The sequence below is a fragment of the Osmerus mordax genome, chromosome 12 (assembly GCF_038355195.1).
Source record: "Osmerus mordax isolate fOsmMor3 chromosome 12, fOsmMor3.pri, whole genome shotgun sequence".
Lineage (NCBI taxonomy): Eukaryota > Metazoa > Chordata > Actinopteri > Osmeriformes > Osmeridae > Osmerus > Osmerus mordax.
This window is the reverse complement of record NC_090061.1, coordinates 15,571,600-15,598,899: the sequence shown is the minus strand read 5'-3', so window position 1 is coordinate 15,598,899 and position 27,300 is coordinate 15,571,600. Positions and strand designations below refer to the sequence as shown.

Here is a 27,300-nt window from a genome sequence, read left to right as displayed (position 1 = left end):
TGTTTCAGGGGATAGGAATACTCAAAGTGCAACACAAAATTGAGTTGGAACAGCCAAGCAGGCCAGTGATACATGCCACTAGAAATGTACCACTGTCATTAAGAGACAAGCTAAAAGCAGAGTTACATAGGCTGGAATCATTAGACATAGTAGAAAAAAGAGAAGAGCCTACTGAATGGGTACACTCATTAGTCATAGTAGAGAAGAAAGATGGCTCACTTAGGCTATGCATGGATCCCAAAGAACTAAATAAATATGTAAAAAGAGAACATTTCCAACTACCCACCATTTGGTTTTACTTCTGCACCAGAAGTTTTTCATAGGACAGTGCAACAGATATTTGAGAATGTGCCAGGCACAAAAGTGTACATTGATAATTGTTGATATGGGGTCAGACCCTTGAGGAGCACAACACAAGGCTGAAATCAGCACTTGATCAAACTAGAGTTAATGGGTTAAAACTTAATGCTGATAATGTGAATTCAGAAAAACTGAAATTACCTTCTTGGGTGAAAAATTAACATGTGATGGTGTTCAGATAGATCTCAAGCAAATTAGCAGCAATTAATAACATGCCACCTCCTACTGACAAAGAGGGTGTACAAAAGTTCTTAGGCATGGTTAACTATATAGGTAAATTTGTGCCTAACCTGGCAACGCATACCACTCAGATGAGACAGCTGCTGTGCCAAACCTCCGAGTGGCAATGAGACGGCAATCACCAGAAAGACTTTGAGGAGCTCAAGGCATTAATCATGCATGCTCCAGTACTAAGGTTCTATGATGAGAAACGTGTGACCAAAATCTCAACGGATGCCTCTAAGGCAGGTGTGGTTGCGGTCCTTTTACAACAGTATGGAACCAGATGGCGCCCAGTTGCATATGCATCCAGGGCACTGACACCATCTGAATGTAACTATGCGCAGATCGAAAAAGAGGCATTAGCCCTGTCATACGCATGTGAGAAATTTCATGTATTCATCTACGGTAAAACAGTGTGGGCAGAAACAGATCATAAACCATTGGTAACTATAGCCAAGAAAGGTCTAGCATTCACACCACCAAGGGTACAGAGGTTGTTCCTGAAACTTCAGAAATATGACTTGCAGCTTGAATACCGACCGGGAAAATAATTGCTCGTAGCAGATACATTGTCTAGAGCTGTTGATAGTTCTGAACCAAACCACATGTATGAGCAACAAGAGACCATACATGTAAATCTTATCAGAAAGAGTTGCCCTGTATCAGATGAAATGTGGACTGTGATTTCACATGCTACTGCTGAAGATGTGTGTTTAAAAAAGGTCATTCAGGCCATAAAATGTGGGTGGTCAGTACAAGATATACCAAATCCATATGGCCAATACAGGGATGAATTATCTGAACTGGATGGAATCCTATTTAAGGGTTCAATAATTGTTATACCAACAGTGTTACAGAAAAACATGCTGATCAAAATACATGAGGGTCATCTAGGGATAGAAAAATGTAAACGGCGGGCAAAAACAGTGTTGTTCTGGCCAAAGATGAATGCAGATATAGAGCAGTCAGAGCCTGTGAAACATGCCAGAAATACAGATCAAAACAGAGCAAAGAGCCAATGTGGGTTGAGGAAAATGAGGTGTTGAGGCCGTGGGGTACAGTAGGAATAGACCTATTTGCTCTTGAGGGAAGGAACTATGTACTACTGATGGACTATTACTCTCATTACCCGGAGATGGCGTTACTGAAGGATACTACTGCTAGTCAGGTGATAACTCACATAAAGTCAGTCATTGCTCGTCATGGAGTCCCAGATGTAGTCCGCACGGACAATGGCCCACAATTCAGCTGTACAGCTTTTAGTGATTTCGCTGAACTTTTCGGATTCAAGCATGTCACATCCAGTCCACTGTACCCGCAGTCTAACGGGCTGGTGGAGAATGGTGTAAAGATAGTGAAACGATTACTCAGTAAAGCTTTTGACTCAAAAACAGATCCGTACCTAGCATTGCTTAACTATAGGGCTACACCTCTAAAGCATGGATTGTCTCCTGCAGAGCTGTTGTTCCACAGGAAAATTGGGACAAGGTTACCAGCACTTCTAGAACCAGAAAAAAATGGATATAGTCATTCCTAGCAGGCTTACGAACAGACGGCAACAAAAGAAGTACTATTACAAAGGTTCCAGGGTACTCAGTGCACTTAGACCTAATGATAGGGTGAAAATGCACAATGGAAAAACTTGGAGTGAAGAGGCCCATGTGGTAAAATCAGTAGCACCCAGGTCATACAATGTAATGACACCGGAGGGAGTAACATACAGGAGAAATAGAAAACACCTGTTACTTGTTCCGGAACGAGCAGGCAGGCAGTCAATCGGACAAGGTCAAACAGAGTCTTGCTCAAACACTCCTGTGTCAGACAACACTTTAACACAGCCTGCTGACATGAGGAGGTCGGGTAGAGAAGTAAAAGCAACGCAAAGGCTTATTGAAGAAATGTAAGGTCTTAGGATCTATAGGGAGTAGAGTATGACTATGGAAGTAGTTGAAATTCAGTGTTCTGAGAATGTTGATAATTAGATGTGTAAGTTGGCACATTGATGACTTTGGTTATTACATGTATATAAGGTTAGCACATTGGTGAATTTGATTAATACATGTATTTAAGTTTGTTTTTAAGTTATTTTATGTTTACGTTACTGTACATGTGATTGGGTGTATTACATGTTGCATATATGTCTAGATAAGGGAGATGTGGTATACTGGGCTCAACGTCATGTGACGTCGAACCAGGAAGCAGCAGACAGAAGAGAGCATGGTGAAGGCGGCACATGTAACATGCGTTACAGAAATAAACTATGAATGAATAAATCATAAGTTTACATATATATCTTTGTCATCGTGAGTTTCCTGATCAACAAGAAACACAACACCTGGTACTTGTCTCCCTCTCCCTTGTGCAGGCATTACTGTATTCTTACTTTCTTGTGTTGCTCTATATTGTTGTTTTTCCACACCAGATCAGCCCAAAGAGGTCCTCTTTACTGTCTATACCATATGGTCATGCAATTGAAAGAACCTCAACACCTGAGTGTTTCCTAGTTGGGAATCCGATGTGATTTACAGTATTTGCATAACTTAACCTGTTTCTCAGTAGCAATGGAATACAATACAGGGGATATTTGTGTTTCAATTCACAATATAAACAGCTGTTCACTTTGACTTAAGCCAATAATTTAGGTTTTGAACATGATGTTATCTGTTTTGCTGACAGTGTGAAAGCATTGGTAAATTGGGCAGTAAAAATCGATTGTTTTGGTCTTGGTTGAGCTTGAGTGTAAAAGAAGTTAAAGCATTTGGTGGAATCAACTCCCCACCTCCATCAGAGACACTGACTGTCTCCCCACCTTCAAGAAAAGGCTCAAGACGCACTTGTTCCGGAAGTAATTTTCATTGCACAAACTAAAAAACATCACTAAATGGTACACTTACGCTGGACTCTTATGCCTCTGGCATTAAGATGGCCCAACATCATTTTATAGCCAGTGTTTGGATGACGACGAAGGATTTCACGTACTGCCAAATCCAACTCTTCATTACCAATGGTGGTAAACAGATCAGACGCCCTTAGGAACAAATGAGAGGCAAATAAGACTTTACTTAGACAGGTTTTTACATCAAACTCTAACTTTTAACTAGCTTACAGTATTTATGCCATGCTATCATACAACTGACAAAGGCCTGAATAATCAAGTTACTTAAAGAATATATTGTGCTTATTAAAGTTATGCATTGTGCTTATTAAAGTTATGAACTTAGAAGTGTGGCCAGGCTTAAACATTGGGTCTCACACTGAGTGTGGGAAGCAGGCTGTTCTTTGTGTCTCTATCTCTTCATTTTCAGAAACAACCTTGAAACCGGGTGGAGACGGCACCCGAGCAGGTGGGACGCGTAGGCAAGAACAACTCCCTGATGCACGAGAGAACAAGCTCAACCCTTTTTGATACTTGTGTTTCAATTGCACTGTATAAATATATGCTGGGGAGGGACAGATAGCGAGTTGGACTTCGTGAACCAGCCCAAATTCTGTTGCGGGTAGGGAAACTTAGACAACTCCAGAGCTCTGTACTTGTTGATTTCCAACTGCTGCATTAAAGCTGATATTATCGGACCTCTGCGACTCCAGACCACTCTTTCTAGAACACAGATTTGTGTCATTGAATACCATCATTACATATTGGAATAGACACATAGATATATGAATCCTTCATACTACGTCTCACCACCAGCTTTTAAGTAAGTACAGTACAGTTGCGACACAAACATAACTGTTAAACCTTAACCCCCCTAAATCATCCTAGTTACACCGGCCTAGTTTGCAGTCAGTAGTAAGGGCTTGCCAAACAAATGCAATCACCTTATTCCATGATCTGCCATTCGGTGGTGAAGTGTTCTTTCACCAACCCCAAAAAGAGTCGCAATGTCACGAACTGACACACCGGCTAACAAATAATTCTCCACAGCGTCTAAGGGCAGTACAAGAGAAGGGCGTCCAACTGTTCCGGAGTCGACTGAATGCATCAAAACATTAGTGCTAGCTCTAAGACTATGTTCCACTTCTTCAAAAATGTTGAACACTACAGGGTCAACCTCTGTGTCCGTAGATGAAGATAACTGTAACAAATACTCAGACAGAGCCTGAACACGAAAAAGTAAAACATCTGGTGAGGCACTTCCATTTTCAGCAAGATTTGCCAAAACTCGCAACTCTCTGGCTATCTCTTGTCTGTGGGCAGCCATTTTACTTAGTTTACTAAGATAGTCATAGTCATAGCAACCCCAGGCATGGAAAGTCCATCTTCGCACTCTGATACCGATCAACCAATGGGGTGACACCGTGACATAAATTGATTGACAGCTTACCTCATTAGCTTAAGGACAAGGAAATACAGAAATAAATGTACACATAAATAAATAAATACAGAAATAAATGTACACAGAATTAATAAATACAAAAATAAATAAATACAGAAATAGATTTTTTCATACATTTATTTTTATAGATTTACATTTTTAATGTATAAATACATTTATTTATACGTTTATTTATTCATTTATTTTTAATTTTGGCAGGTTTGGTCCTATTAAACAGGCTCTGACACCTATTATTTTAAATATCTCACTTCCTTTATTATGGTGACTACTTCCTCCGCGCCCGTTTTGAATTGGCGTTGTGTAACACAAAGCAATAATCCTAGCAAGTAAATAGGACGTTGTCACAAAAAGTAAGTAGGTAGCTCTAACTGTTTTGGCAACCAAAAGCTAGTTATCCATTATTATATAGCAAATAATTTGGGATTTACTAACCAGTTTCGCTGTTGATTTTTTTGGACATTTACCAACATACATAGCTTCCTGCTTCACACATATAGCTAAGATAACTTATTCGTGGTTTCACGGAGAGCTAATTATCAGCATGGATGGAGATACCCAAATGTTATTTCAAAGAATTGCTGACAAAATGGGATGGACAGAGGAAGGAGCATTGGAGATGGCTGAAGAAGAGGTTTGTTGTGTTTAGTGTTATTTTAACAAAAATCCTCTGTGCGGAGACACAGCCGACTTAAAATAAGAAACAAGGCGGTGTGTATACGTAACCTCCCAACGAATACATTGTAGCTGCAGTGTTTCCCACACATAGACTAATTCGTGGCGGTGCGCTACAGAATCAACACCAGCCACCACATATTGCGTTTCGTTATTCTTTTTGTAATTTTGTTTAAGCTATGTAGCTAAAACACGCAGCGTATTCGTTCAGCTGCGTTTCCTTTCCCTGCTCTCCCTCCGTCTCTCGGTCACTCACGCGTCTCTCTCACATACAGACACAGTCACAATGTCAGCACACGTTAGCAACGACGCATAGATATGCCGTTCTAGACAGACAGCGATATCAGCGAGCCCTCAGCATTAGTACCATAGCTGAAAGTTGAGGAAAGTTGAGGTTACTATTCGCTAGGTACCTATGAACATGTCTTAATCTGCTAGACAAGTGGGTTCCTCTTTGTTCTTTTGGTGAGCAATCTCACGTGCCCTACTTACCGGCGTCAGGGAGCCGACCAGCTAAATAGTTATTTATCACTAGAATCAGAAATTATTCGCCATGAAAGTTTGCACAGACAAGGAATTTGCTTTGGCAGGAAGGTGCATACAATAAACATATAGGGACCTAAAATTTAGTCCACATATTTAAATTTTAGGTCCCTATATGTTTATGTACCCTTAGTATAGATACTAAGGGTACATAAACTAGCAATACTAAGTGGAATTAGAATTAAATAAAATATACAATAAAATACAAGTTGCCGTAATGTACAATATAAAAATACAAATATAAAAAAAAATACAAATGTACAAGATACAATTTTGTAATGCAGTGCAAAAAGCAGTGTGTTTTAAGCAGGAAGTCATTAGAGTCAGTGTGGTCCCTTGGCCTTGTTGAAGAGGCCAACAGCGGAAGGGCAGAAACTGTTTTTGTGGCGTGAGGTATTGGTCCTGATGGACCGCAGCCTTCTGCCGGAGGGGAGTGACTGAAACAGGGAGTGTCCAGGGTGGGAGGACTCGGCCACAATCTTCCTTGCTCGCCTCAGGGTCCTCGAGGTGTGCAGGTCCTTGAGGGTAGGCAGATTGCAGCCAATCACCTTCTCAGCAGTGCGGATGATACGCTGCAGCCTGCTCTTGTCCTTGGCAGTGGCAGCAGCGTACCAGACGGTGATGGAGGAGGTGAGGATGGACTCAATGATGGCTGAGTAGAAGTGCACCATCATTGTCTTTGGCAGGTTGAACTTCTTCAGCTGCCGAAGGAAGTACATCCTCTGTTGTGCTTTCTTGATGAGGGAGCTGATATTCAGTTCCCACTTGAGGTCCTGGGAGAGGATAGTGCCCAGGAAGCGGAAGGACTCCACAGTGTTGACTGGGGAGTCACACAGGGTGATGGGGGTGAGTGGGGCTGTGTTCTTCCTGAAGTCCACAACCATCTCCACTGTCTTAAGAGCATTGAGCTCTAAGTTGTTCTGGCTGCACCAGGTCACCAGGTTGGCCGCTTCTCACCTATAATCAGACTCGTCTCCACCAGAGATGAGCCCAATAAGGGTGGTGTTGTCCGCAAACTTCAGGAGTTTGACGGACGGATGACTGGAGGTGCAGCTGTTGGTGTACAGGGAGAAGAGCAGAGGAGAAAGGACGCAGCCCTGAGGTGATCCGGTGCTGATGGACCAGGAGTCAGAGACTTGTGTTCCCAGCTTAATGCACTGCTTCCTGTCAGACAGGAAGTCTGTGATCCACCTGCAGGTGGAATCAGGCACGTTCAGCTGGGAGAGCTTGTCCTGAAGCAGGGCGGGGATGATGGTATTGAAGGCAGAGCTGAAGTCCACAAACAGGATCCTGGCATAGGATGCTGGGGAGTCCAGGTGCTGTAGGGTGAAGTGGAGGGCCATGTTAACTGCATTGTCCACGGACCTGTTGGCTCTGTAGGCAAACAGCAGGGGGTCCAGTAGAGGGTCTGTGATGGATTTAAAGTGTGCCAGCACCAGGCGCTCGAAAGACTTCATTACCACAGAGGTCAGGGTGACGGGTCTGTAGTCATTATGTCCTGTTGGCCTTGGCTTTTTGGGCACAAGGATGATGGTGGAGGACTTGAGACTGGCTGGCACATGGCATGTCTCAAGGGAGGTGTTAAAGATGTAGGTAAACACCGGAGACAGCTGGTCAGCGCAGTGCTTGAGGGTGGCTGGAGAGACAGAGTCCGGCCCAGCTGCTTTGCGGGGATTCTGCCTCTTGAAAATTCTGTTAACTTCACCCTCCTGAATGGAGAGAGTCGTCACTGTAGAGGGGGGCAGGTGGGAGGCCTCCTGGGTGGGAAGGGGTAGTTCAGGACTGTCCAATTGTCTTTCAAATCTGCAGTAGAACTCATTCAGGTCGTTGGCCAGGCGGGAGTTGTTAGTGGAGTGGGGGGCTCTGGGCTTGTAGTTGGTAATCTGCCTGAGCCCTCTCCAGACAGAAGCAGAGTCGTTTGCAGAGAATTGGTGTTTTAGTCTCTCCGAGTACAGTCGTTTAGCCTCCCTCACCGCCTTGCTAAACCTGTTCTTCGACTCCTTGAAACTGTCTTTGTCCCCACTCCTAAACGCAGCCTCTTTTGCTGACCTCAACCTTCTGAGTTTAGCTGTAAACCAGAGTTTGTCGTTGTTGTAGCTCACCCTGATGCGTGTTGGTATACAGCAGTCCTCACAGAAGCTGATGTATGATGTCACAGCCTCTGTGAGGTCATCCAGACTATTGGTAGCAGTCGACTAGTGTTGCTACTTGCATTGCTACCTGCATACCTACAGCTGGCAGCTCCGTTTTTCTCCTAGATTCAGACATAGCCCCGATAAATTGTAGAGCTAGTAGGCCGTAAGGTGAACCCTGTTATTGTTTCAACCCGCTCCACAGTCTGGCATTTACACAATCTGGCCCGCACAAGCGGCCCACCACGGCTAAATTTCTGCCGCCATGGTATCAGAAATAGGGCTGTACCAAATTTTAGGACATCTATGTGATTGTTAAGAGTGCATGTCGGAGAATAGCACGGATACGCGCTTCACACCGCAGTTGAGATATTGTGCGTCTTTGAGAAGTCGTATAGCTAACTTGGAAGTTAATTTAAGCCTGTTATTTTATTAGTCTATAGTTCTTGCTGGTGATCTTCGTTGTTTGTAGCGATTGCTGCCTTTGCTTACGTTTTGTATTTTCGGTGCATTACTATGCAGAAGTAGTTTTAATTAATAAATTGTGGGTTTATTGTTATTATTTGCTACAGAATGCTTATCCTATCAAGCTCAAATGAAGCAGACAGTGTACATGCTTTCGAGTACCTTAATCGATAGGCTATAGGTTACTGACCAACGTCAATTATTAATACGTCAATTAATAATTGGCAGCATTTATGCCATTTAGAACATACTAGAACATACTCATTTTATGAGTGGAACGTCTCTAAGTAGCCTAACCTTATTGCTTTAGGGGAAATAGTACGAAAACGTGCAATATTACATTAGTTATTAAACTAGGCTATTACCTTAACCTGGGGGGGGGGGGGGGGGCAGACTTATGTCGTTGTTGTAACATTCATTCATTCTTCCACAAATGAAAACACTGATCAACCATAAAAACAATAGTTATTGATGAAGAAAGTGTTTTGTCCGTCTCTTCATAAACGGAGTGACTAAGTTCAGTTAAGTTCTGGATTTTAATACGTATTTATCAATCTGCAGATTGGGAGAGAAAACCAGTCTTCTGACCATAAATGACAACACAACACCAAGCTTAGGTCTCAACCAGGGGGGTCCATCAACCATCAACGTCGATTAAGGAAAGTCTCACTTACTTTAGCGAGAGTTCCGTTCCATTAAGGTGGCTTATTTTAGTTCTAGCTACGTAACCAAGGTAACTTATACTTCGGAACTAGCCTGATCCGTGTCAGGCTAAAAGTCAATCTAAACTAAAATGTGTTGCAAATAATTTCAAACAGGCGGAAACAGAATCTCAAAAGACAGTTCCGTCGAGTAAATTCCTGCGCGCAAACCACTTTAGTCCGTGTTCGGAAACGTAAATTCAGACTTTTTGAAGTGCAGACATTAATGATTTAGCTACATGTTTACTTAATCTCCCAAAAATATATTAATTTAAATAAACAAGTTAAGAAATAATGTCACTTTTGTTTTCAAAAGCCATTGGTTAATTGACATAAAATAAGGACTTAGAAACTAAGCAGAGCATCTAGACAAGTTACAATCAATTATGGCATATCCGTTCTTTGACAACCCTGTGGTGGATGAAGGTGCTCAGATTATACAAAGAGCGTTTATCCCACCAGCCCCAAGGGTCTTCAGAGACAGAAGTAATGGTTCCCTGACCAGTATCTGTGGAAGAAGTATAGGTTCAGCAGGCCCAGCATAGTTTATCTAGATATTAATAGTATTATGTAATTGTCATTCTTAAAAAAAAAAAAAAACATAAATATATATATATATGAAATAACACTTTAGCAACTCTTAAGGATGGCAATGAACACATAAGAGCAGCCTACCATCCTTTGTAAAAAGTAATAGAAAGGAGAGTAGACTATAATAGTAGAAAGGAGGGTAGTAGACTGCAGTCTATGTAGGTAGGCCTAGACTATGTAGTCTGCTGGAATCACACACAAGGAAGCAAACCCACTGTAGCCAAGCCTTGACACTGTTCAGTCTGTCTGCATCTGTCTATGTCTTTGCATGTGGGACATTCTTGAACGGGCAACTATGCCAGGAAATATGAAGGGTATACCTTGCTTCAAAGCGGTACCTGAATATTATCATCAGTTTTTCAGGTAATCTTGAAACACAAAGAATCAAGGAGGACTTTTTATTCAATTGTATAAAGTATTTTCATTGTTTAAAGTAGCCTATATGTTGACAAGCCTGTATATTACCTCTCCTCTGGCTTCCCCAATATTATAGGTGCAATATACTGTCCCCATGGGTATATCCAGGCCCATTGGAAGACTCAGGGGGTGACTGCCTGGTGCCCCCATGGTTGAAAGTGTTTCTAAAATGCCCAGAGTGGCAAAAATTAGACCAAGTGCCCTACTGTCTGCCATTCACATTGTGAAATATGCTTGAGTGCACAGGATGCCCCATGCAATAAATGACAGTGTGCCCTCTATAAATGTAAAAAGAGTTCCTTTATAGTATAGAAAATGTGATGCAGTACCCTATAAGGTGCCCTTACAATGGCCTAAATTGGACTGTTCCCATGCCCTTACGTCCAATGGAAAAAGGTGCTGTTATGAAGTGCCCTTTATGCTGCCCCTACATGACAGTGTCCCAAATGTTGCCCTTTCCAAAGAAGACAATTAGATTCTGTGCCCAACAGTCTCCCCTAATGTTCCCAGTAGGGCATGCTTTCCCAAAGTGAGGCTGTGACAACACTTGGCACAGCCACAGTCTGTCACTGTCCAAGCCCCCTCTGGATCTGTGGAGGCAGACTATGTTAATTGGAAATACTCGTAATATAATCATGATAGTCATGCTGAGCAATTTTAAATGACTGTTCTGCCAAACAAAGTGTGCTGTTTGGGTCACCTTCCGATCTAAAAAGTCAGTGCTGGATCTGTGCAATACTAGTCATTTCAGTGAATCCCCATTTAAGTCATGGTTATCTTTCCCTTTTATCTTAAAGCTCAGCATTTAGCCTATCAGTTAATAAATGTGTGTGGCAAAGTTATTTTGAAGTAATTTTTGATTTTGTTCAAGATGTGAAGACAAAAACATTATTAGCCCACAATTAACCATGGCCTTCTTCAGTGTTTTGAATTTTATCCTACAATTTTCAATTGCTGCCACGTTCTTTTTTGGGATATTATTCTCAATCTCCTGTTGAGAATATCGACCATAGGCTAGCCTGCCAGAACGGTTTCAGACAGCTCATCAAATTACGCTAATTATCAGTAGGCCTAAATGCATATATATATATGTTAAGTAGATTTGGTAGGTCTACAATTTACGCATTTCAACGGTCGTAATGGTTTGACAAGTTGTCTCCCTTGCCATGTTAATTGCGGCAACATTGCCCTTTTAGGGAACAACAAAACTCAAAAAATCAATTTACGCTGCTGAAACAACACACCTCTGCTGCTTTACGCTATACTTTTTGCGACATAACTCCTCTTTTCGACGATCGCCTGATCTGGGCTGCACAGTCTAAGCTTATTGAGGTCTAGCTTGAATTAGCGTTGCCTGTTAGTGGAACGGAACGTTAGTGGAACGGCTTGAGGCTTAAGTCTAAGTTGACGTTTACCCAAGTGAGACTTATTCGTGTTAGCGCGACTTGCGTTAGCGACGTTGATGGAACACCCCCCAGGTCTCTCTCAGCTCCGAAAGCCGGAGGACCATCTTTTATAGGGCACAAGAATGTAAACATAGATTGTGACAGTCAGGCAGTAATGACGTTTCACCAGTCTCAGAGAAAGAGATTCACTGCTCCCAACACATGACAACTCTCAGACTAGAGAGTTCATAGTTGGAGCTCTCCTTGTAGTCATGACAAGGACCGTTTAGCCAGTACTTTTTCCTGACTCCGAACATCTATTAACCCTGACACATAGACACAATATACTCTTATTAATAGCAAGCTTACATGAGAACGTACTAACTAGTATCCAATGACTAGTTCTATTGATTAGTGAATAATGTAAGCACACCGGAAATCCCAATTTCTTCCACAGTCCCCCCTTTTGACGTTTAACGTCAACACAACAAACATTTATCAACTGTTTATCTGGGGCCTGCTGTAGTGCCTTACATTTCACAAGTTTCATAACATTTCAAAACCTTAACAATCAAACAATACTTTATCTGTTACTACTCAGCACAGCATACATGATTATAAGATTTGAAGAAGTATTAGGTAGTACCCAATCAGGTGAAAAAGTACAAAGTCAATGAAGTGAATAGCTTTTGTTTCGTTCTCTAGATAGGGCTCCTAGAAATTTTTCCTTGTTCAAAGTTGCATGGCATTATACACTTTGGTGATATTGTGACCTCTGATTCATCCTAGTAACACAGGCACCCCCTAGGACCTTACAAAAGAACTAGCTTATAGCTATTCACTTCATAAGCAAACAGCATAATGACAGTTTATCAATGATACTAGAAACATAGGCATATTTCTCTCCTGGACATAATCAAGGGTCATGCTCTCATGAGCTCAACACAGCATGGTATAGATCAAACACTGTTCATAAATTCCAATTATTTCAAACAGTATAAAAGTAATAAAGTAACCACTATCTTTAATTATTGTTCACTGATCTGTGGTTAAGGACAGATCTATTCAGATTGCATACAGCTTTGTACATCAGTTGGAAAATAGGAGGCAAATGGCCATCTTTATTACATTGGCAAAATAGTCACTTGGTACATGAGATTACATATCAGACATTTCAATCATTCTCAGGGCAATGCAGTAATCCTCATTCTTGCTTGCTTTTGTCTGTGGCTTGATTTGGGCTACCATAATCTTACTGGCAGCCTTCCGAGAGCCTACTGCACAGCACTGTACACAGCAGGCAGTACACATCTTACAAGCACAAACCACAATCAGCACAACAACGATTAACAAGCCCATTTGAATGTTAGTCGAAAAAGAAACCCCGAACAGAGGAGGTCAGTCAGCACAATTCCAAGCTTCAGGTTCCCCCAAAGCTGAAATTATGTTTTAATGTGAGCAGCCATACTTGTGATATTTGCAGATTCATCGTGAATAAAAGTACAACAGTCATGACCTATCACAGCACAGGTTGTTCCCTGAGCTGACAACAGATAATCCAGTGCCATACGGTTCTGTAGCGCTACCTGCCTCATGGCCTTCATCTCAGAAGCAACCGCAGTTAAGGCGTTGGCTGTCTCATTACCAATGGACTCCAACCCTACTGCTAAGCTCCTAATATCTCTAAAGGCAGTGATAACACCATACACAGGGAGAATGGCAGCTGAAAACTTGAAAAGTGACTGTGTACTATTGAATCCCTGTGATGTGATCCCAGCTTCTTAGCATCTGCATTAATAATACTTCTCTTGTGGCGGTGCCACCAATGTGTGTAACCATCCAACCCTACACAAGGCCACTTCTTGACCTTACACATATCAGCCATTGACAGAGGGACAGATCCGTGGATAACCTCCAGAATGCTTGGGACTCTAACCACAAACCCTGCAAGGTCTGTCCCCTCTAATGCTGCGTCAAGTCATTTTTCCCGTCCACGGTAAGGTGTTGTTGTACAGATTGTTCTTCATGTGTGCTTTATGATGAATCTCAATGTTCACATCAGTATAATTGGGAGCGTGCAATAGTGACTCTCGGTGTGGCTCATGTATGCGATGTCTGTGGACTCGTGCGTCCAGTATCAGTAAATGTCTGTCAGGTGTGTGCGTCAGTATGTCTGGATCTCTTCTCTCATCGTAGCTCAGGCAGTGGCCTCGGTTTCCTTGAAACAACCCAGAGCCTCCACCACAGTATCCTCTCGTCCCCGTTCTGGGTGCTGTCATCTGCTTCATGAATCACACATGGGGGAGAGAGGCATGGTAGCAACAGCAGCCCCTCTCTGGCTTTCTCCTCATGTGACTCACCTTTCGACGTCTTCATCCCCTCCGGGTGGGTGCTCTTTGGGACCTTCTTCTCAGTGCCCCTGGATTGGAGTGCTGGATGGCGGGGTCCTGGTTCTGGCTCAAATCGGTCCGCTGGACTGGAACCTGCTCCCGGATCAGCCGCTGCGAACGGGGCTCCACCCCCCTTGGTGTACTCCCGGAGGAGTAACCCATGAGACAAATGGCAAGTTGGAGGAGGTTCCATTTGGAGGTGCACCTGCTCCTCCACTGGCCCCTGGCTCTGCGTTGGGACCCTCCACCGTGTTGTTCGGTGGAGGGGCCGTTTTGCAGTGTGTCGCATGGATCCATGTCGGACGACTTCCACTTTCACCGCTGTGTGAGTCACCAAGAGAACCAGGTATGGACCGGTCCATCTCGGTGAGAGGGCAGTCCTCCGTTTGTGCACTTTCACATACACATAGTCTCCCGGTTGATAGGGATGACATGGCTCCCCAGCGGGTTCAGGCAGGGCAGCTTTCACCTGTGAATGCACTACCCTTGCTGCTCTAGTTAGGGCATAACAAAGGGTTAACATTGTATCATCCATCTGGTGGATATCCATCTGTTTCAATGATAGTGGGGGAGAGACAGGCAATCTCATTTGTCTCCCTAAAACTATCTTGTGTGGAGAAAGTCCATTCCTCCGCTGGGGAGTAGATCTCATGGCCATAAGTGCTAGTGGGAGTGCATCAGGCCATTTTAGGCCAGTCTCTTCACATATCTTGGCTAGTTTGTTTTTCAAAGTTCCATTTTGCCTCTCCACTGCCCCTGCAGACTGTGGGTGGTAGGGACAGTGGAAATGCTGGTTGATCTGGAGCGCTTTACAAAGTTCCTGAACAATTTGACCTGTGAAATGTGAACCTCTATCACTGGACAGTCTTGTGGGGATCCCATATCTACAGATCACATCTCTCATGAGAATCTTGGCTACCGTGGTAGCATCAGCTTTCCGACATTGATAGGCTTCTACCCATTTCGAGTACATGTCAACAATTACAAGCACATACTCAAAATTACAACACTTGTTCATCTGGATAAAATCAATTTGTAAATGCATAAAAGGACCACTTGGTGGCGGGTGGTCTGCGTCTCTTCTCTTTGGTCCCTTTCCGGGATTATGCTGCTGGCAGGTATGGCACTGAGCTCAACGTTTCTCTGCCTTTTTGGAAAAACCAGGTGCAAACCAATCAGTATTTACTATTGAGACCATACCCCCCTTGTTCGTATGGGCACAGCCGTGCGCCATGCGAACTAACCAAGGGATCAATGCACGTGGCGCCACCACGCGGCCGTCTGGGTGGCTCCACACTGTCGAAGTTGGACCTCTCACACAGCCAACGGATAACCAACCATCCCTCTCAGTGTTATCAGCAGCGGCTTGAAGGTCCGTCACATCATGAAGAGAGGGAGTGTGTGTTTCCGGTTGCTGAGACACAGAAAAAATAGAGACCTGGGACACATCAGAGGATTTGGCCGCAGCCTTTGCTGCTAAATCAGCTCTAGCATTTCCTCTTGAAACATCATCTGTATTGTTAGTATGAGCCTCACACTTAACAATAGCTAGCTTTGTCGGTAGTAGTATTGCAGATAACAAATTATCAATCATCTTTCCATTCTTGATTGCTCCACCTGAGGAGTTAATGAAACCTCTTTCTCGCCAAATGGCACCAAAATCATGAGTAACTCCAAATCCATACCTCGAGTCAGTGTAAATATTTACAACCTTGCCTTCTGACAAACAACATGCCCTTGTCAACGCAAACAACTCTGCCTGCTGTGCAGTGCATTGTGGAGATAGTTTACCAGATTCGAATGTCTCACTGTCCGTGCAGACCGCATATCCGGAGTTTAGGGAGCCATCCCATGCTCGGGACGAAGATCCATCTACGTACAACACAAGTTCAGCATTATCCATAGGTTTGTCAAACAAATCAGGTCTGGGTGTTAGCACTTTATCGACAACCATCTCACAGTCATGTGGTTCACCATCATCAGGGGTGGGCAACAATGAAGCTGGATTCAATGGGGAGCATCTATGGATCGTAATGTTACTTTGAGTCAACAAAATCAATTCATACTTTGTGGCTCTGGTGGCTGACAGGTGTTGAGTTTTGGTGCGTAACAGAAGAGCACTTACTGCGTGAGGAACCATCACTGCCAAGGGCGACCCCAGCACTATATCTGTAGTTGCTTCCACACATGTTGCCGCAGCACAGACTGCTCGTAAGCACGGGGGGAAACCTGCTGCCAAAGTATCTAAAGAAGAACTCATAGGCGATAGGCCTCCTAAGATTACCATGCTCCTGGGTTAGTACACCCTGGGCAAACCCTTTGGCCTCGTGGCAGTACAGTGTGAATGGCTTGCTGTAGTTTGGCAGACCGAGAGCTGGCGCCTGGGCCAAAGCCTGCTTGAGAGATACAAATGATTTATCAGCTTCAATGTTCCACAACAAATGAGTATCAGTCTGGCCCTTCATTAAATCGAGGAGAGGTCTAGCCAACACAGCATAATCAAGGATCCACTGACGACAATACCCGGCTGAACCTAGAAAAGATTTGAGTTGTTTTGGTGTTCTAGGCTTCGGTATCAATTGGATGGCCTCCACTCTATCAGGAGTCAAATAGTCGCTCTGTACCTTGGAGTGTATGGCCCAGATACTTGACCTCCTCAGACCATAACTGTAGTTTTGCCTTTGAGGCCTTGTGGCCCTTCTCAGCCAGTGCCTGAAGCACAGCAATAGTGTCCTGTTGGCAGGAGGCAACATCTGTAGAACATATCAATACGTCATCAATATACTGCAACTGAGTAGAGCCGGCTGCTAAAGTGACATCCTGGAGGTCCTGTCGTAATGCTTGACTAAACAACGTAGGTGATTCGGTGTACCCCTGTGGTAGAACTGAAATGTATAGTGGACCTGGCGAAACGTGAATGCAAACAGATACTGGCTCTCTTCTGCAATGGGAACAGAGAAGAAAGCAAACAATAGTCATTCACAGAGCATGAAAGTAACAAGGTTACTTGCTAAGTATCGTAACAGGGTTAGGCACAACAGGATGTATAACACAGGCATTATCTGCTTATAAACCCATAATAAACTTCCAAGTATTTTATTAGCCTTAAAGGATCAAATTGACCTTAAATCTACCTATAACTCCTTGTTTCAACAAAGCATCAATAACTGGGACAATACCTTTCCCTACTTCTCTATTACTAGCATACTGAGGTACGGTTCTCAAGAGTTGTACTACAATCAATGATAATAACAACTTGGGTAGCATTCTTAATGCGCCCAATATGATTAGCGTGTGTAGACCACAGTAGCTCAGGCCCAGCTTCTAGCAAGGCCACATCTGCTGTCGCTAAAATCTCTGCATTCCACTGCTGGGGGATGTGTATGGGATTGCTAGGCCAAGTGTTCTTTATCCTAAGGAATAGATAAGAAAAAGTCAGTAGTGCATTTCATTTCGGTTCAGTGTGCACAACAAATTCCTTTCCAACAGATTTACTTGTTACTTACTTTTACATAGTTGAAAGAAATACATGTTCATCTTTCAAAGATCCATCTATCCACCCATAAGAGCTAACTGAGAGTTGTGTCCACAGGAATCCTAGAAACTACCACTATCATCTCATTGATTTGGGTACTGTGTACTGTTGAACTGGCTAACCTATAGTAGCTCTGTGTCTTACTTGAAAAAGAGGAGCTCTCTGCCTCCCCTATTCTTGATTATTATTATTTTGATGGTGGCTGTTTACTGTCTGAGTGTCCTTGAGCAGGCCACAGCAAGCTCTTCGTTCTGAAGAAAACGGAAGGGGTTGAGTGCAGTAGTATGGAGTATATGACTGAAGGGTACTGACTATTTCTGTATACTGTGACAATAACCAGCCCTGTGGCATAGCTGTTTACAGAGTATGCACATATCCCTGTCTATCTCTTAGTCCCCTTGCTGCCTGACCCTGGCTCTCCTTTTTCCTTTAAACATATTATTTTCTTTCTGTAAGACATTCATTTGCAAGGGTAACAGCACGCTAACAGCAGTAGTGCTTCTTCTGTTCTTAGGCCTTCCTGACTAACCTCACCAATCATATTTTCTGTGGTATGAACCTCAACCTTCTCTTGTAGGTTCTGTGCTGGTTGCACCTGACCCGCTGCTTCCACTAACACTGCATTTCCCCTGTCTCTGGCTCTCCTCTGCATAGCCACAGCTATAGCAACAATCTGATCACGTTTTAACAATGACTCCTGGACGCTCTGTCTCTCAAACTGCTCTAGTTCAATTCTAGCAGCCTCTTGTTTGTCTTGCTCAAAACGTTCTAGCTCACTTTTCTGTTCATCTTTTCTCTGTCTCTCAAGACGCTTTGGCTCATTCCTAGCTTCTCTATCAGAATCAGTTTTAGCTTGATCTGACCGTATTTTCTCAAGATAGACAATGCCACGTCGTCTCGTAGCTTCAGTTAACCATATCATAAACATTGGCCAGCTGACAAATTGTTTACACTTCCCACTTGTTTCCTTGTCTTTCAAAACCGCTTTTAGACTCTCCAATATTTTTACGTCAAACGTTCCCTCATGATTAGTCCACGCATGCCATTTCTCAATGCTTGACACTGCTTGAATTCCATGTAGCTCAAACATATATCTGGCTGGACTGTTCGCAGGTAAGAACGTCTCTATCGTTCTCGTAGTGGAAGCTAAATTACCCATACTGAATTACAATGTATCTGAATACAAAGTATCTGTAACAAATCTCATAACGGTAGGCTATGTAGCCAACTCTTATGATTTACTGCAGCAAGAATCACACAGCACTTTAGAATATAGTCGCACAATCTCATAGCACTGTAAAACGGTCACAATATTGAAGAATAAAAAGAACTACAATATCATGTGGTAGTGAACTACAAATATGGCCTTTTTCAAGCCAAACTATCCTCGCCCTCCGGCGCTCGATCATGGGACGCGCCTACAAAGACCCAACCCTTTTGGCAACGCGCATACAATAATTTCCTCAACTCCGTTACCTCATAAGTAACAAAATAATCACAATTCGTGCTTAAGAGAGACGTTTTAATCCATAAACTGCCAGTCTATCTTTCCCTCAGTATTTGATTGTGTCCCTCGCTGATCATTTAATGCCAAGTTTGTCAGTAAAAACCTAACTGTCCCTTTACATTGTCAAAGTATCCCTAACTTGTTTAAAACACTTTACCCTTAAAAGTCGGTCTCTCGCATAAAGCCTTTGACCCTAATACATTATGACCGCCCACCTACTGTGCTTGGTCTTAAGAAAAACTCAAAACAACACAATACAGTTACAATTCAAACTAAAATAAAAATCCCAACAAGATCTCTGTTTAAAAGAGAAAAACTACTTTAAACATGCATCTTAAAAGTAACATATACATTTGGTTCACCCCTGGTCTGTATATATAAAACCATACACTCTGTTAACAGATCCTTTCCCCAGGTCAAGAGTATGGGCCGTATTCTCTGTCAACAGATCCTTTGCCTCAGATCAAGAATACATTGTTTTACATATTTCTTTAAATACTTCACACGACCAGAGTTCTTGTACGCTATCAGAGTTCGCCAACTCTGACCTAGACAAAGTAAAAATAGCAAGCCAATTAATGACCCAAATTTACTAAACCAAAACTCTAATATTATCTTCCTCCTGTTGAGGCCTAGCAGACTCTGGTCTGCTAAGACCAGGCTCCCAACTGAACGTCACAATAAAAAGTTCTTAAATTGTTTACGTTACCAGCATCGCAGAGGGACAGCAGGCGCACCAAGCATGAAGTAGTTCGTGAATGGGGTTTTGGAAAAGGATCCCCTTACCTTTTAGTTTTGTGCACCACGGGTTCTGCTTTATACTGGTGCCGCCGTGGGTCTCTCAGATTAAGGACACTCAGTCCTCACTGTCAGTGTCAGGACAGTTATCTTCCAGTTCCTCAGTTTATTTTGTGTTGGCACAATTACAACAACGCTATAAGTCTGTGCAACACAGTCCTGCAGAAAAACATGAACATCTGCCTGTCTCACAAGCACTTTTGCAGCCGCAGTGTATCACATGCAAAACAGTGTCAGGGGCCGAATTTCTGTTACGTGCAAGGTCCCATCCTCTATTTGCCAAACATATCCATCCATGTTGACAAAAAGCAGCTACCTTATTGGTGTAGAACGATCACGTGTCGAACCGTGCCACCAAAATCCTATTACGCTCTGAAGAAACTAGTTCTGCATAAAACATAGACGCAACGATAATCGACTGGAATTTCAGCGACAAACTTTTTTTGGGTAGCTTAGCACGACTCGTTCTTTTTTATGAGCTAAAGATTGTGTAGATGCCAGACTGTGGAGCGGGAATCATTTTCTAAAAGGGAGTCAGGTGGCTGAGCGGTGAGGGAATCGGCTAGTAATCAGAAGGTTTCTAGTTCGATTCCCGGCTATGCCAACCAAATGACGTTGTGTCCTTGGGCAAGGCACTTCACCCTACTTGCCTCGGGGGGAATGTCCCTGTACTTACTGTAAGTCGCTCTGGATAAGAGCGTCTGCTAAATAACTAAATGTAATGTAAAATACTTTTTGTGGTTCACCTTGTGGCCTATAGCTAACTACTACACTTCTGTAGTAGTGCAGTAGCTACTACACCCCACAATTTCCCCAGAAATATTTTCAGGCTTCAACCAGTGCTGCTCAAGCAGAAAGAAAGGGTCAGGGAGAGAAAGAGATATTCGTTAGGCATTGACGAAGGAGTAGGAGAGGAGGACAGCATCCAACAAGCTGTTGTGAGAGAGCCAGCTGAAGCAAAAGGTGAGGTGGACAAACAGATGTAGAAACAGGCAGGTAAGAAAGCAGGTCTCAGGATAAGGGAACTCTTTTCTATTCTTCCGTTTCTGGAAGATTTGAATGGGGTGTGAATTTTGTATAGGGTGATAAATGTGTGTATTTGGGGTTGGGCGTGTGATTCATTTTTGATTAATATTATTTTATATAATAAAGTTCTGTGTAACTAATTATTAACAAAGGAATTATTTTGAACCCCCCTGGTCTGACATGGAACACACACCCCCCCTGGGCAGACACGGGGCGACCCCCCCCCCCCCCCCCCCACCACCACCACCACAAATTGCTTTGTAATCTGTGGGAAACACTGAGCTGAGTTCCTACTAAAATAAAGACAGATCTGAACATAAGGCGGAACAGAATATCTGACCAATGGTTTATGCACCCTCCGGACAGCTTCTAAGGAGCATCAGTAAGACCCGTCTGGCAACATGCCCGACCCAGCCCCAGGAGTTGCATTCGCCAGTTAGGTTTCTCCTGTTGGACAGCGCAGATGACATCTTTGGGAAGGAGAACCAGAGAAACCAAGCCTCCAATGCCAATGCCATAGACTACAGGGATCAAGTCCAGATTGAGTCAAGCGAAGATGACTTTGATCAGTGTGAGTTTGAAATGGTAGTGCATTAACATCACACTACACGTGTCTGTAGGCTAGCAACGTTTAAATGTACGCTCTTCTCTTCTTAAGTTCTGATGCAGAATGCTACACCAAAAGAAGATTTAAGAAAATCCAGGAGTGCTCCCAAGAAAGAGAGGTATAAGAAAGACTAACGAGAATATAATTTTTTTACAAATAATACATTTTACTTGGCGTCTTAAGTAATCTTGATTTATGTATATGGGGTAGTCAGATGGCTGAGCGGTTAGGGAGTCGGGCTATTAATCGGAAGGTTGACAGTTCGATTCCTGGCAGAGCCAAATGATGTTGTGTCTTTGGGCAAGGCACTTCACCCTACTTGCCTCAGGGGGAATGTCCCTGTACTTACTGTAAGTCGCTCTGGATAAGAGCGTCTGCTAAATATAAATTTATATGTTCTCAGTGTTTCTGTTGCTGTTGTTGTGAGTTCAGACTGTGAGGACAGCTTTGAGGCCTGTAAGTCGGATTCGTTTTTTCTTTAAACATTTTTTTTTAATTAGTTTGATTTTATGTAGTCTATTTTAGGCCCAACATAAATCTGTGTTTTGGTTTTTCCTTCCTGTTCATGACAGTTTTAAACCGTGTGAAAACACCAAAGGCCAAGCCTAAGACCACAGCCGAGAATGAGGGTGAAGACAGGTATAGTGTAACCTTACACTAGGGCTGCCAAATCTCATTTGACTTCTGTTGTGTTAAAGTTAACATCATTCCTTGGTTCTCCCCTCAGTTTAAAAAACGTCATTGTTGATGACTTTTCTTCTGACGATGACTTTATCATTGAGAAGAAGAAACCCTCTACCTGCAAAAGTAAGGTTCATGACCTGCATACATACTGTATTTGTAGGGTATTAAGGTATGAAAATATGTTACCCGTTCTGGGAAATGTGCTCTTTTCACAAGAGAGTAAAGAAGCAGTCAGCACCAGTGATTATTTCAAATTATACTTCTCTCTTTTCCGCTCACCAGTATACAAGACTCCCAAAGCCAACATTTCCCAACCCCCAGTCAGAAAACCCCTGACTGAATGTGACTCCCCAGTCTTCCTCAGTGACAGCGATGATGATGATAGTATTGTCTCTAAGAGCACCTGGAGGAGCCGTCATCCTCCACGCCATCCCTCATCACGTACCAAAACTGTCAATATTCTGGAGAGTAATCTGGAGGACATTTCTCCTTCATCCTCTCAGTCTTCCTCCCCTTTTCTGCCATCTTTCCTAGCTCCTACTCCATCTTTTCCCTCCTCCCTCTTTTTGGCCCAGCCTCAGCAGACACACTCTGCGTCCCCTCGGCGGACATACTCTGCTCCGTCCAAGCTGGAAGACTCTGTCAGCTCAGAGGAGGAGTTTCTCTCCTTACTTGACAGAGTGAGGAAGAACAGATTGCTTGGCAGCAACACTCCTACACCCAAAAACAATACAGGTACCAGGCTCACACCTTTTTGCAAAAGGTTATTAGCTTTTCAATGGTCACACATTTATACACATGTTTATAGGAGATCTGAGTGGGTTGGACAGGTTTAAAAAAAGTAGTGTTGATAGTCCTCTCCAATGAGTACTTGTTCTTGACTGACATTTCTACATGTTTTTTTTCTACACTTTTGCCTTGGGTTCTCTTCTCCTGTTTTCTCATTGGCTACTTAATCTGTCCCACATGGGGACAAGGGTCAAGTTATAGGCTTCATGCCTCTACTCCTACTACAACACCTGTCTCAAAACCTTCCACAAAGGGACAGAAAAGGGCGGGCCCTCGACCTGGAGGAAGAATGCCAATGCATATGAAAACCTCAGTGCCGCCACAACCTGCAGTCACACATACGGAGCCCAGACCCAGCACCTTCAGCAGCAGGTACGAGGAATCTTCCCTTTAATGATGAAAGGAAAATAGATCAGTGTTGAAACTCAGGTGGTAGGTAAACAGGCAAGTAGCCCGTCCAATCATTGCATTCGGTCTGAACTCAATGATTGGTCGTGTTTATTACAGTCCTGCGATGGCCACAGATATTTATTTGATTTTACTGTCAGAGCATTTGATTTATTGATTGCTATCAGGATGTGAAGTTTATTTTAGCAAATATGACAAAAAGTGCTCCTCAAAAAAATTACTTATCCTAGCTTAAACATATTCTGACTCTGTCCCCTCACCCAAGACTAGGGATGTGTAGGACTCCCGGTTGTTTCCTTCAATCCCTATCCACCTACGCATGTGGCTTCAAGCTAATAAAGGAAAACCTCACAGCTAAACTCTTCCAACTGTACAACACCAGTGTATTTGAGAGCAAGGTCAGCAGGACATACACACTCACAAATTCTTCTGAATAAGTCTATTTCCGTGTTGTTTGTAAAGCTCTGTTCCTCCTCCAGCTGCCTGCTGGCATGTCAGTCAGCTGGAACAAGAAGATGAGGAAAACTGCAGGATATTGCATCACTGGACAGGAGCGGGTGGGAGGTAACCGCTACGCACGCATCGAGCTCTCTGAGAAAGTTTGTGACTCTGCAGGTAACTCAACACATGCTGTAGATAGTTTCTGTTTTGTTCTGTCTTGACAAAATTCCTCTGTCCCTCCCCGTCTTCAGACACACATTGTTTTTCCTCTCTATAATAATCTTGTCTTTTTTCTGGTCCTCTTTTCTCACTAGACCGCCTGAGGGACACCCTGGTCCACGAAATGTGCCATGCCGCCACCTGGCTAATCAACGGCGTACGAGACGGCCATGGACCCTTCTGGAAACTGTACGCCAGAAAGGCCACGCTGGTCCACCCAGAGCTACCCATGGTGACCCGCTGTCACAGCTATGACATCAACTACAAGTACAAGTACCAGTGCAGTCACTGCAAGAACACGTAAGTTATGAGTCCAAATAGCTCTGGGTACTTCAAGTGGACCTGGTTATTTCAACATCGCCCTGTGTACTTGCATAGTGTAAATCAATATCTAACTGGCTTTGCATTTATTTGAAGGTCCCATGGCATGCTGTTTTTGGATGCTTTTATATAGGCCTTAGTGGTCCTCTAATACTGTATCTGAAGTCTCTTTCCCGAAATTCAGCCGTGGTGCAGAATTACAGCCACTAAGAGCAGTCCTACAATGAGCTTTCCTTAGGACGTGCCACTTCTGTGTCTGTAGCTTTAAATGCTATGAGGAGGAGAGAGGCAGGGCTAACTGCCATGCTTTGGTCGTTTGCAAGCCATGATGTCTCTCGAGGAAAAAAACAATATCGTGCTAGCACGGTCGTAGCTCATTTTCTCATTGGCGGGCCAAATTATCTGGGCGGGCAAAGCACAGAAAGGGAAGGTAACATTTCCTCTTATGACGACATAAGAGAAACATTTTCAAATCGGAGTGTTTGAGCTTTAATTTTCTCAAAGGTGGAGAAAAATACCCAGGGCTTGGTTTACACCTATCAACATTTCTAGCCACTGGGGGACCTCATATTAATGTGAAATAACCTCCTAAAGTGAAATTTTCATGTCATGGGCCATTTAAACGTTCTAGTATGTATACACTACACCAGAATTTTGTATTAAGTGTTCTTTTCATAGTCTTTCTTTTTTTGTGCTGCTAAAGTACAAAACATTCTTGACTCTACACCCCTTAGTGTGAACGTGTGAACTCTGGTCTTTTTGTGATCTCTACAGGATCGGGCGCCATTCCAAATCTCTAGATACTCAGAGATTCATATGTGCCCTCTGCACAGGGCCATTGGTCCTTCTGGTCTCCGCCAATAGCAAGCCCCGTGCACCCACACCTTTTGCAAGTTTTGTCAAAGAAAACTATGGAAGTATGCGCCAGGAGCTGACGGGACAGAGCCATGCTAATGTGATGCGTAAACTCAGTGCCAACTTTGCCACCAAGACTCGCCTTAGCCAGAGCTGAGATTCAAGCAGAGGCCTGTTTCCAGCATCTTCTGCCATTTATGCATTTAAGGAGATCTGAGAGGGTTGGACAAGTTCATGTAATATGTTGATAGTTTTAACTTAACCAGATTCATACTCCTCATGTCGTGTCTGTCAACTGCTCAGCCCTCAGCAGAAACGCAAATGTGCAAATTGTGTTTCTGCTGAGGGCTGAGCAGTTGACTGTGGCAGGACCTCACTGTCTGAGAAACAAACTGGGTTTATTGTAGCACACCTCTTCTTAATAACCTCCAATTTAACCTGCTACCAAAGTGAAGTAAGATCTTCTGGAGATGCTGTGATGGTCCATACCATGCCATACATCTTACCTGGACACTCATTGCAGCCTGTTTCTGTGAATCAGTATGTCAGGCACTGGAGGCTCTAGACTGAACTAACAATGGAAACCTGTCCTTTTATGTATCAATTGCAATAGTATAGTCATGTGACTGACAGAACTGATCAATTACCTCAAAATGAGATTGTGTATTCGTAGGACCATTATGTTGTCACTTTTGGGAATGGGAACAGCAGTAATGATACTCCTCTGGCAAATGACCCAGCGTTGTGAATTCACCAAGTGAAATTAAATGATTTCTTTTTTTTGTAATATTTGTCTTTCATGTTTGTTCTGTGATTTTGAATAAAGAAAAAAAAATATTTTGTTCGTTCATTTTCCAATAGAAACATACGGTAGAAAGTTTGTTAAGACTTTTTTTGAAGAACATTCTAGAATTTTTGTTTGATAAGTTTGCCCCTTGAAAGCTTCCAGTTTCTGATGCGAGAAAGATTGTTTTGATGCAGTCAGCGAGTTTAGAAGCGAGCAAGTTACTGTGGTATTTTATTTTAAATATCTTTTATTTTAAACATCTGTCGTCTTTTGGATCCTGTTGCTATGTTCGTTGAGATTGGGGACGAACAAGTTGTCCACAATCAAGATGTTTACATTTCCTATAAAAACGGGACAACGGAATGACTGGGTTGCTGCTGTAAAGAGAAGCTTACTCAGTGTTTTAAAAAGGTTGTTTGGGGTGCCATAACTTGTTATGGAAGGGAATTTGAAATCATGCCTAGCATCAGTGGCGCTGTGTCCTGGCTTAGGCTACTAAAATAAATTTGCGCAACAGGCAAGGGATCCACCTGAACAATAAATATACTTCCGCTAACTCGGTTGTGGATATGACACTACCATGCCTACTGGCTACTGGCTCTCTAAGCCGTTTCCATCTTAGTATGTATATTGTTGACTCAGACTCTTTATCAAGTAGTGTACAAAGTCGAGGAAGTTTTATTTGCTTGCACATGTAGCAAGCAGACAAGGTATGGTGGTACAAAGTTGTCTGCCGACCAGTCTCCATGCAAGACCATTTACAGGGCTGCCAACTTTTCAAAAAACCTGGGACTGAGATTTGGTGGGGCTAACCAAAATGTTGCTGCGTTTAGTGATGTGTCGTTCGTGAACGATTTGTTCATTTTGAACAAATCCTTACAAGGACTCGGGAGTAACGACAGTCGAGGAGCCAGAGGGGTGGCCGGGGTGGCACTGGACCCCCCTGATATCAGACTGGCCACCCCAGATGCAGTGTTGGAACCAGACTTTTATATATGGGGTGGCCAAGGGGTGGCCAGGGCTACTTCAGGGGGTCCACAGACCAAGACATCTAAGCATTTTACCCATGCTTGCAACTTTACAACTGGCTCTGGAACCAATCGTCACT

The 27,300-nt window shown here is 43.2% G+C and overlaps 1 protein-coding gene across 1 annotated transcript; it reads left to right on the top strand.

The window, feature by feature from the left end:
• Positions 1-5,425: 5,425 nt before the first annotated feature.
• gcna (germ cell nuclear acidic peptidase) lies at positions 5,426-25,686 on the top strand. The gene is made up of 12 exons (XM_067247810.1): positions 5,426-5,550; positions 21,448-21,652; positions 21,740-21,806; positions 22,092-22,144; positions 22,261-22,327; positions 22,416-22,495; positions 22,655-23,107; positions 23,350-23,533; positions 23,835-23,967; positions 24,049-24,184; positions 24,325-24,529; positions 25,325-25,686. The coding sequence occupies exons 1-12, from the start codon at positions 5,461-5,463 to the stop codon at positions 25,560-25,562; spliced, it is 1,911 nt and encodes a 636-aa protein (XP_067103911.1). The 5' UTR covers positions 5,426-5,460; the 3' UTR covers positions 25,563-25,686.
• Positions 25,687-27,300: the final 1,614 nt, after the last annotated feature.

Bases quoted from the DNA above. Each gene is read 5' to 3' on its own strand.
- gcna (XM_067247810.1), top strand. From the start codon at position 5,461: ATGGATGGAGATACCCAAATGTTATTTCAAAGAATTGCTGACAAAATG. The intron at 21,653-21,739 runs GTGAGTTTGAAA...TCTCTTCTTAAG, and splicing joins CGAAGATGACTTTGATCAGT to TTCTGATGCAGAATGCTACA. The intron at 22,328-22,415 runs GTATAGTGTAAC...TTCTCCCCTCAG, and splicing joins GAGAATGAGGGTGAAGACAG to TTTAAAAAACGTCATTGTTG.